Here is a 10,718-nt window from a genome sequence, read left to right as displayed (position 1 = left end):
TGTGAGTTGGGTGTTTGTATGCAGTTCACGAGGCTGATGTAACTGTACTTGGTACATGACAAATACCTGCCAGGGGAAAGGCGTATCTTGAAGGGATGGGTGGGATATGTAAGGTACTTTTCTCGCAAGTGTAGCTAGTTGTGATTTGTAGTAGTTCGCGGATTCGCATTAGATTACCCAGGTATGCGTGTTGTCTTGGCCAAGGAACAGGTCTTTATGATCATTTGTAATCTCTGCCGTAAGCATTGGTTATTCCTACGCTTTCGATCTCTCCTCATAAAGGCAGCCAAGATTGATGGTAGCCAACTTGATAGTTTTTCCGCTTGGGAAAGGGTTGGGTGACGTGACAGGGTGAGCTGCATTGCATTGCATTGCCGAGCCGGGCGTTGTGAGACTGGAGGCGGGTGGGCGGGGCGGGGGTTTGAAGAATTGTTGCTGACAAACGTGCTGTCAGGTAGGTGAAAAATGATGACTTGTCGAAGAGATGATGTTCTTGGTTTGTTGTGTTTGTCTCTGTTGCTCTAGGACTATGGCGCCCTTATCACGCTGTGGACACCTTAAAAGACCGGCGCTACAGAGTCATAACACACATCATGAGATGTCCCTTTGAATCACATGTTACAAGAGGGCAAAGTCTCACTCAATGATAGCCAGCAGGGCTTCAAAGACACCTAGATACTCGACAGGCTTTGGATACCTACCTCGGCTTCTAAAAGGTCAATTTATATCTGAAAGATGTTACGAGATGGGATGGTTATTCCACGTTTTCCTGTCTTGCAGTACCATACCCTAAATTCTGCCCAACGCATGCTTGCTAATGAGGAAGTTACAGATACTGTGAAATCTATCTCAAGAAAAATGCGACACGCTCTTATACATACCTAATCTTCAACAATATTTCAGTACACATGTCCTGGTCTGAAAGCTCATGGTCGAGTGGTCCTCCTCTTTCAAGTATCCTTGCTTTCGGCAGCACTTCCTAACAAAGATGACATATGATTGGGAACAATCCCGATAGAAACAAATCCAACCTTCTCAAACAATGTCTCATTGGTTTAGAGACTTTGTCTTGCATCATGGGTAGACAGGCAGTCAATGAACCCCCTCAACTCTTCCAAAAGACAAGTCGTATTGTCCACCAAACCTCCCCACTCAATATTCTCCCAGCTTCTTTAGTTGTCCAGCCCAACACCCTCCTGGGCCTTCCGAGCTTCCGTCCTACAACAAACAAACCATCGGCGACGATGAGCTTTTCATGGTCTTCGCCCCATTGTCCCCAGCTCTTTCCACCTAGGTAGGTAGGTAAGCTATACGCGCTCTTCCACCAGCAACACACATTCGACATGTTTCTGAACCGCGGTTCCCTACACGCAAGACCCATTCACAAATATAGGGCATCCTATGTGTCTTCCGCATGTGTAGTCGTCCTTTCGCCATGCACCTTGTCTGGTTCATGGCAGGGTTCGATTCGGTCACTGGGACGGGCCACGTTGACAGACCATTCGAGGGGATGGTGGCCCCCTCCCATGTTATTGCTTGGTTTTTAATCTAATAAAATGCCAGATAGCTCTCAGAGTAGCAAGTTGTAGATGGAAAAATAGTCTACGACAAGATATTGCTCAGTATGCATTTAAGAACTCCGACAAAAGTCTGCCTCGTATGCAGAATTCCCCTTCGCGTCTGATAATGCTTCCAAAAAAACAAAAAAAAACAAGATACCTTGGAAAATAAACAACGGATGATACTATCATCTTGGTGTTGAATCTGTCAAGGGGTGGTGAGGCGGACGTTGAGTGCGGCTGAACAGCTGACAGCCCTACGAGTGTCAGCGGGGTGGAGTGTCAGCGGCTGTTGACGGGCGGCCCGTGCACCCCCCGTCAACGGTGGAGTCGTGGGCCTTGTTCTGGGCCTCTTTCTGAGCCTTTTGCAAGCGCTTTCGCCTCCTCCCAATCTTTAGGGTTGAAGGTGCGGCGTTGAGAATAAAGAATTGGCATCCATTGTGTGGAGTGGCCTGTGATCAAACGGCAGAAATCATAGATTTGGATAAAGTAAAGCAATAAGACAGCACTGAGCAGTTCGTATCAGTTGCTCCATTGCCCAAATTCCGGGCCGCTGATAAGTTGGCAACCCCGAGCACTGTTGGGTCGAATGGGGGCTCTTCAATGAAAAGGCAGCATAAGTAACATAGATATCGCTGTTGAGAAAATGAACAGCGGAAGGGCAACTGTTGCCGAGTGGTAAAATAGTAGAACGTTACAGCGAACATGCCGGTCGCCTGAGTCGAGATGGCCTACTCCAGGGTTGGGGGTGGTGGCAGTTGGGTTGGGGGTGGGGCGGGCCAGGCCTGAATCAGCGACTAAAAAATGGTAAAAAAATGATCACGATATCGTGGAACCCTCCACCCTCCTCCTCCCTTTTTCCTCCCGCAGCCCATCCTCTTCGGTGTCCCAGCACACACACACACACACACACACGCACCGCCTTCGCCAACCTTCCCCTAGGGTGCTTCTCTTCTTCTTTCGCCGTCTCCCTCCAGTCTCCCCTCCCCCCCAATCGACGGTCGGTTTTTTATTTCTTTGCGTCCAGCTTCAGCTTCAGCTCCAGCCTCGACCCGACAACCCACTGTCGCCGTCGCGTGTTCGTGCTGCTGCCCTGCAACGCTCAACCTGAATCCCGAGTGCCGCCTCCCTGCCCGAGCCACTCGTCCCGCTTTTTTTTTTCTTCAGCCAAAGGCCCTGCCAAACTACTTGCTGCTTGCCAGACAGACCCTCTGCGCTCGCTCCACGGTCCAACCCAAGCCTCCTCGATCGCCTTTGTGACAAAGAAAAACAATCGCTTGCGTGACCCTCCTCGGCCCCTCTCTTGCGCATCAATCTTCCACCGGGAACATCATCCTCAGGAACGCCCAAAACCCGAAAGAAAACACCCCCCCCACCTTACCTACATCGCGACCATCTGTGACTTTGACTAGTCATGGCCAGTCCTTTGCAGTTTGCCTACCGAACCCAGACGGCCATCGGCGTCTTTGACGCTGCGCCTGTCTACGAAGCCCTCCCTGGGTTCGTCAAGCCCCAAGGGAACCTCCGGTGTTGTGTCTACTCGCCATGCGGCCGCTACTTTGCCTATGCTACCAACGACGGCATCTCGGTCGTCGACGCCTCGGTCGGCCACGTCTTGACCAGCCTCCCACTCCCCATGGTGTACGAGATCAGCTTCTCCCCAGGCGGTACCTACATGAGCACCTGGGAGCGCCCCGCCAAGGATGAGAATGGTGACGCTACCAAGAACGTCAAGGTCTGGCGCACCATCGAGGACGTCCCCGAAGGCCAGGAAAAGCAGCCGCTGGGCAGGTTTGTCTACAAGAACATGTCGGGCTGGAACCTGCAGTACACGGCCGATGAGAAGTTCTGCGCTCGTCTGGTCACCAATGAGGTCCAGTTCTACAACAGCAACGACCTCTCGGCGCCTTGGAACCGTCTCCGCGCCGAGGGCGTCACCGACTTTGCTATCGCGCCTGGGAAGAGCCAAAACGTGGCCGTCTTCATCCCCGAGCGCAAGGTATGTTCTTTCAACGCTCGATTCCTGACGCTCGAACAGTTTGCTAACCCTGACTTCTCCAGGGTCAACCGGCCGCCGTCAAGGTCTACAACGTCCCCCAGTTCAGCAGTCCGATCTCGCAAAAGACATTTTTCAAGGGCGACAAGGTCCAGCTCAAGTGGAACGCGCTGGGCACCAACCTGATTGTGCTGGCACAAACAGAGGTGGACAAGTCCAACAAGAGCTACTACGGAGAGACCAACATGTATCTCCTGAGTGCCAACGGCTCTTTTGATGCCAGGATCACCCTGGACAAGGAAGGCCCCATCCATGATGTGTCGTGGTCGCCCAACTCCAAGGAGTTTGGTGTCGTCTACGGCTACATGCCCGCCAAGACCACCATCTTCAACCACCGGGCTGTGCCTACCCACTCCTTCCCTCTGGGACCGCGCAACACCATCATCTTCTCGCCCACCGGGCGCTTTGCTCTCGTTGCCGGCTTTGGCAACTTGGCTGGCCAGATCGATGTGTACGATCTCGAGAAGGACAACCGCAAGGTCACGACGATTGAGAGTGGCAACCCCAGCGTCTGCCAATGGAGTCCCGACAGTCGCTACATCATGACGGCCACCACCTCGCCGCGCCTTCGCGTGGACAACGGCGTCAAGCTCTGGCACGTTGGCGGTGGCATCGTGTACAACGAGGATTTCAACGAGCTGTACAACGTCATGTGGCGTCCCGCGGCTGCGGATGCCCTCCCGGCCGGGGACCCGCTGCACCCTGTGCCGGCCCCCCACCCGTCTGCTCTGAAATATTTGGGCACGGTGAAGACGCCTTCCAAGCCCGTGGGCGCCTACCGTCCTCCTGGAGCCCGTGGCTCGTCCACCCCCCTCCACTTCAAGCGCGAGGACGAGGGCGGGGCTGCGCACACGGTTAGCAACGGTGTGCCCCAGATTGGGCCCAACGGTTTTGGTCGCCCCCGCAACCAAGTCCCCGGTGCCGAATCCACAAGGCCCGCCGGCATTCCCGGTGCCATCGCTGCTGATGGCGGCGATCTTTCCAAAGCGGCGGCCAAGAACAAGAAGAAGAGGAACAAGAAGGCCAAGGAGGGCGAGGGCAATGCCACGGATGCTCCCGGCTCCGAGGGTGGCCTTGCGCCTCCACCCCGAGAATATGGCAACGGCTCCCCTGCTGAGGGCCGCAGCCCCGAACGCCGTAACCAGGGTCAGGGCCACAGCTCCCAGCACCGCAGCCAGTCTCGCAACAACTTCAACGGTCGCAACCGTAGCAACACGCACCGTGCCCGCTCCCAGAGCCGACCCGGCCACTTTGGACAGTCGGCGCAGCAGCAGCAGCAGCAGCAGCAGCAGCCTCAAGGAGGTTCCCCTCTCGGCGGCGGTGACGGTGCTATGACGCCTGCCCAAAGCGCCAACGCCAAGAAGATTCGCAGCTTGCAGAAGAAGATCCGGGCCATCGAGGACCTGGAGATGAGACATGCTGGTGGTGAGAAACTGGAGGATACGCAGGTGAAGAAGATTGCTACCAAGCCATCTGTCATGAAGGAGCTTGAGGCGCTGGAGAGGGAGCAGTAGACGAGATTAGTGCTGAACCAGTCTCGGGGATATGAGGATGACGGAGGGGAAAAGCACGGCGTAGAGTTGTGTACTTTTTCCCCCTCGTGTCCAGCTTGTTTCTTTGCTACTTGCTTCTGGACAACAAATCGAGACTCGAGATTTACGAAACCTACCCTCCTGGATGTTCAACCTAGCGGTATCGAGCGAGGGTGTGGGGTTTGAGAAGGGGAGGGTGGGAGAAGAGTTATACTGATGAAAAATGAGAAAATATGCCTCTACGACGAAAGTTTGCTTGATCAAGCAGGCGAGTAGGAAGTAGCGGTAGGAATGAATTAATAAGTGCCAGCTTCTGATTTCGTGATCCTGTTTTTCTCGTCGATGTGTTGCCCCACAGGACATGCGACTGTGAAACCTTGTCCCGGATCTTTCGATCTCGAGCTCTCAGGTCAGGGGTGTTCCTGAGCAAAAGCCGGGAGGGAAAGGGCGGGCGGGGTAGACCAAGCCAAAGACGGGGAAGCGTTGTGCTTGTGCAAGCTACTCCCCGTTTCTTATTTTGATGTAGCAATGGAGGGAGGCTTACAAGGTCGGTGGGAGATGGCTTCTGGGTACCACCGGTAGACAAAACAAAACAAATGAGTACAGCAGACACAACAAAAAAGAAAAGGCCGGAAGGTAGCCAGTGTGACATGAAGGAAAATAAAGCAGAGGTTAGCAAAAAGCTCACCGGCCAAGCCGTGATGGAGTGGCCGGTTACGAAAGCCGTTTCGGGGTCAAACTGGAGGTACAAGAGCAGAGGAGGAGTTATCTAGCCACATAGCACAATGGAACAGGCCGTCTTCTACTTTGACACCATCCGGATGTCCGGTCCCTCCTCAGCATGCTCCTTCTCCGTCTTTGAACGTTGCTCCTCTAGTTGCAACGCCTTCTCACCAACAGCCGGCTTCTCAATACCGACCGTCGTCTCACGATGGCTATCCATCACATCCTTCTTCCAGATATTGACGTACACCGGATACCTATCATCAACATCAGCCAGTCTCCTTGACACCCTCCTTCCAGGAAGAACTTACACAAAAGCCAAAATATACCCCATCATTGGGATCGCCATCGCAGTATGCGCATCCCTCGCGCTCACCACCGCCCCCATCATGGGCGGAAAGACCATGCCCCCCGAAATAGCAGCCACAAGCAACGATCCCCCCATCTTGGTGTGTCTCCCCAACCCTCTCAGCCCGAGAGTGAATATGGTTGCAAAACAGCAAGACTCGAAACACAAAACGAGCATCAACATCGCGATTGATGTCGCTCCGGCGGTGTTCATCGCCGCCGTGACAAAGACGAAGCATAGTCCGAGATAAGCAGCAAGCATATACCTCGGCTTGAACGCAGGAATAGTCAGCAACCCGCCAGCCACGAACCGGTTGAAGGCGTACAGTCCTTGGCCCACAGCCAGGAGGTCAGAAGAAGTAGCCCTATCCCGACCGGCTTCCTCACAAAAGTTGATAAAGTAGTTCTGTCCTCTGTCAGCCACTTTCCCCTTTCTTGCGGTCAGAAAAACTCACCGCAACAGCGACCTGCGCCCCGACATAACAGAACTGGCTCCAGACGGCAAGGAAGAGGTTGTACTGTCTCCTGAAAGGTCCCACCTCTCTCGGTCCGTCAATCTGACTCTCCTGCAACCCCATATCCGCATCCGTCACCTCCACCATGGGCACCACCCAAAACAACACGACCAACAACACGTCAAACCCCGCCACCCCGAGATAGACCCATTGAACATTCTTCAGCCCCTCCCCCCCCTGTTCTTCGAGTCCCTTTCCGAAAAACACCCTTGACGCCAGCAACGGCGCGACGAAGGAGCCAACCCCTTGAACTGCTTGCGCCAGGTTGAGGCGGATCTCCGAGTATCGCGGGGGACCGCAGATGGAAAGAAAGGGATCGGCGGCCGTCTCCAAGGTGGCGAGCCCAGCCCCGACAACGAACATGCTGCCGCAGAAGCCGCCAAAGGAGGAGTAGGCACCCGAGGGCCAGAAGAGGAGGCAGCCGATGGAGAAGATTGCCAGGCCGGTCATGAAGGTGACGCGGAAGCCGTAGGAGCGGAGGATGAAGGAGGAGAGGGTGGGGGGGAGAAGGAAGTAGGCTCCGAAGTAGGAAGTGGACAGGAGGGCGGAGAGGGTGGGCGTGATGGAGAGGTGGTGCTGGAAGTGGGAGTTTAGGACGTCGAGGAGGCCGTAGGCGAAGCCCCAGAGGAAGAACAGGGTCGTGACGAGCAGGTTGGGGAGGAGGGATTGTCGAAGGGTGAGGTGGGCGGCGGAAGTGATGGTGTCATCTCTGATGGTGACTTTGCGGGACCAGGGGCGTCCCATTTTGCTCCGCTCGTGATGATGCATGGTGATGCTGCCGTGGATGACTTTTGATCACATCACAGAGAACAATCCCCGACAAGAGCGAAACAAAAATTGCGGGGAGGGACGGACGGACGATATAAGACTGCCTTGACCTCCTCACCCGTCACTTCCATATCCTAACCCCTCATCCCATACCTACCTGCATTCTACCCGGCCAGCCGGATGAACCCTATCGACACAAGAACCACCGTTGTCACTGTCGTGTAACAATCAAGGTAGGCAAGGTAGGTAGGGATGCAGAAGGTTCGTCGTCGATCCCTATCCCATTCGGCAGAAAGCCCACCGTTTGGGAAAGCTCGTGTGTGGACGGAAAAACAGAACTACCTAGAATGTCACACTGCCGGCATAAACAACGTGGTGTGATATGGCCCGAGCCGTCTTATCACTACTCGGCTACAGATTAGCCGCTTTCTTTTTTTTTCTTTTCTTTTTCTTTCTTTTTTTCTTCTTTTTTTCTAGTCTTGAAAAGATCTATCAAGTCCAGCATTTTTGGCCGCGTGTGATGGTGTTGTTTCTGTAAACAATGGATGATAAATGGTGCAAAGTATGTAATCATCATCTGGTTTGATGAGCGGTCTAGGCAGTGAAGCCTCGAAAGGTTAAGTCGAGGTAAACTTTTGAGTGTTGAGGATGAACTACCTAGGTACTGAAGCACTTTTGCAGAGCTCAAAGCCGTTGGTCTGGAAGGTGATGGAGCAAAAAGGGGGTGGAGTAGACGGGGGGAGAGGGGAAGAAAAAAAGAGGAAAAAAAAAGTGAAAAAAAAAAAGAACAAAAAAAGAAGAAGGAAAGAAGAAAAAAAGAAGAAAAGAAAGAAAAAAAGAAAAGAGAAAAGAAAAAAAGAAAAGAAAAAAAGAAGAAAAAAGCTAAAAGAAAATTAGAGATGCATCAGCCGTGAATCGAACACGGGGCCCATCGATGGCAACGATGGATTTTACCACTAAACCACTGATGCTGCTTCCTGATTCGATGGGTGTTGTGGTGGGAATTAGGGTATATGTGGCAAAGATGTTTTTGCAACGACAGGAGCAAATCTTAAAAGAGGAGTGTGTTGACGTCTTAGGAGGTTCGTAATTATATCAGACAGACAATACAACAGTAGCTCCGTTTGGAATTGATATCTCCGATTTACATCTTCCCCTTGATATCCTCAAACAACGCCTTGAGCTTATCCATATCAGTCGCCTGCATCGGCCACCCAACACCCAGCCCCTCCTTCTCGTTCGGCTTGGGGATCATGTGGAAGTGCACATGCCCGACCTCCTGATGAGCCAGCTTGCCGTTGTTTTGCAGCAGGTTCCAGTCCTTGGCGCCGGTGGCGGCAGCGAGCCTTTTGACGACGGGCAAGATCTCGCCGAGCTGGTCGTCGGGGATGTCGGTGAGCTTCTCGCCGTGGTGCTTGGGGATGACGAGGGCGTGGCCTTTAGATAGGGGGTTGATGTCGAGGAAGGCGAGGGTTTTGTCTGATTCGAAGAGTTTGAAGCAGGGGATTTCACCTGTGAGCGGGGGTTAGTGAGGGGTTGTGAGAAAGGGGATTGAGGAGGGGAGGTTGAGCACCCTTGATGATCTTGCAGAAGATGCAGGCGGCGGACATTTTGGTTGACATTTGCCAACTGAGAAGTTTCAGGTGAGATGAGACGAAGTTGTGAGGGTGTGTGAGTGAGAGAGCGGGGGAAGAGTGACGTAGCTCTCTCCCCTGGCTAAGGTGAGGTTCGAGTTGAGGCTTGGCGGGAAGCTGAGCTAAGGAGCTAAGCTGTTTTGGGCAAAAGGGAGACTTGTAGCGCTTCGGAAGATATATCGAATTACAGATATAAAGACGCCTTGATTTCCAGGTTGCTTGACAGGTTCCCTCATTAGGTAGTCAAGCCCAAAAGACCAAGACCCTGTTACACATCTTCTGCGGCGCAGCCCAAAACCCGGGCGCAGCAGCAAAAGACGAGACAGTTACCCCGCAAACTGCCCACTCTCAGCAGCCCCGCGGATCACGAAGCTGTGTTTGGACCCCGCCATCCAGCCATCACTGCCGCCTTGCCGCGCAAACTCATACCTGATCTACATTTCTTATTACACCTGCCCAGTCGCAACCTGTGTCGCAAACCTCCTTTCCTCTCCCCAGCTCCATCACCAACCTACTGCATCTCCTACACTGCCCGACAGAGTACCCTCTCCAACATGCCCCGCCACACCTTCCAACCAACCCCCCTCTTCGGCGGCGCCCTCACAGTCGACCTCCCCACTAACTTCGCCGACGTCTCCAAGCTCCGCCAAGTCCCCGACAACCAAGAAGTCTACATCGACAAAGACGGCTTCACCTCCATCATAGTCGACATCACCGAGCGCGTCTCCTCCTCGTCCTCGTCCTCGTCCGACGACCCCCTCGAGCGGGACGCCAAAGCCCTGACCACCCACCTCGAGGAGCTCGTCGGCGTCGAGGACGCGGCCGAGACGGTTCAGGTGTGGAATACAACCGAGACTCAGATCAGCCACCTCTCGTATGTTTTCCTCCTCCCTCCCCCTTCCCACCAAATACTGACCGTGGGGGGCGTAACAGGGAAGATATCCCCGCTTACACCTTGATCGCGACGCAAACACACAGGCAGCGTGAGGGAGAGAGACAGGGCGCTCCCGACTTTACCGCGTTGATCCTGACGCTGATCAGGCTGGAGAAGGAGCAGACGGACATCCTCGTGACGATCAATGTGCCGCACATCAAGGGGGAGTATGACGAGGAGGAGATTGACCTGGCGATGGGGAAGCAGGGCGAGCTGATTGGGGATGCGGTCGAGTATGCGGCGAGGATTTGGGAGAGTTTTGATGTGAAGGATTGGGGGCTGTTTAACGAGATTTAGCGAGGAGGGGGACGGGAGCTTGGTGTCAAGTGAGATTTATAGGGATGTGTGATACCCGGCTGTTGGCGGTGGGAAGTGTTTAGATATGGTATATAGGTTGGGTTACCTGGACGGGTTGGGTCGGTCTTGCTGTTGGAAAGGTAAATGGGAATGGGGGTATGTTTGTTAAAGGGACATCTTTGACGAAGTCACGAAGTGTTTTATATTGCCTTTTGAATGCATACCATGAATGAAGCGCAGTCTGCTTTTCTTGTTCGAAAGGCCATCTTTGATCAATGTCACGAACAAGGTTGTACACATGTTCGAAATGCAGTTAGTTGATTGATTCACTTAGCTTCTTTAATCTGCTTTC

General features: G+C 53.6%; 4 protein-coding genes across 4 annotated transcripts, besides 1 other annotated feature; 2 read left to right on the top strand and 2 right to left on the bottom strand.

Annotated features, from left to right (window-relative positions):
- Positions 1-2,973: 2,973 nt before the first annotated feature.
- PODANS_5_8440 (uncharacterized protein) lies at positions 2,974-5,129 on the top strand (the record flags this gene model as incomplete). Its single annotated transcript, XM_001904627.1, has 2 exons — positions 2,974-3,558; positions 3,621-5,129. The coding sequence occupies 2 exons, from the start codon at positions 2,974-2,976 to the stop codon at positions 5,127-5,129; spliced, it is 2,094 nt and encodes a 697-aa protein (XP_001904662.1).
- Positions 5,130-6,177: 1,048 nt separating this feature from the next.
- On the bottom strand, positions 6,178-7,501 carry PODANS_5_8430 (uncharacterized protein; the record flags this gene model as incomplete). Its single annotated transcript, XM_001904626.1, has 2 exons — positions 6,178-6,624; positions 6,674-7,501. The coding sequence occupies 2 exons, from the start codon at positions 7,499-7,501 to the stop codon at positions 6,178-6,180; spliced, it is 1,275 nt and encodes a 424-aa protein (XP_001904661.1).
- Positions 7,502-8,401: 900 nt separating this feature from the next.
- Positions 8,402-8,472, bottom strand: a tRNA (tRNA-Gly).
- Positions 8,473-8,645: 173 nt separating this feature from the next.
- Positions 8,646-9,123, bottom strand: PODANS_5_8420 (uncharacterized protein; the record flags this gene model as incomplete). The annotated part of the gene is made up of 2 exons (XM_001904625.1): positions 8,646-9,013; positions 9,075-9,123. 2 exons carry the CDS (start codon positions 9,121-9,123, stop codon positions 8,646-8,648), a joined length of 417 nt encoding a protein of 138 aa, XP_001904660.1.
- Positions 9,124-9,689: 566 nt separating this feature from the next.
- On the top strand, positions 9,690-10,366 carry PODANS_5_8410 (uncharacterized protein; the record flags this gene model as incomplete). The annotated part of the gene is made up of 2 exons (XM_001904624.1): positions 9,690-10,009; positions 10,069-10,366. 2 exons carry the CDS (start codon positions 9,690-9,692, stop codon positions 10,364-10,366), a joined length of 618 nt encoding a protein of 205 aa, XP_001904659.1.
- Between the last annotated feature and the right edge of the window lie 352 nt (positions 10,367-10,718).

The sequence above is a fragment of the Podospora anserina genome, chromosome 5 (genome assembly GCF_000226545.1).
Source record: "Podospora anserina S mat+ genomic DNA chromosome 5, supercontig 9".
NCBI classification, from domain to species: domain Eukaryota; kingdom Fungi; phylum Ascomycota; class Sordariomycetes; order Sordariales; family Podosporaceae; genus Podospora; species Podospora anserina.
The sequence above is the reverse complement of the archived record's forward strand: the minus strand, read 5'-3'. Positions and strand labels throughout refer to the sequence as shown.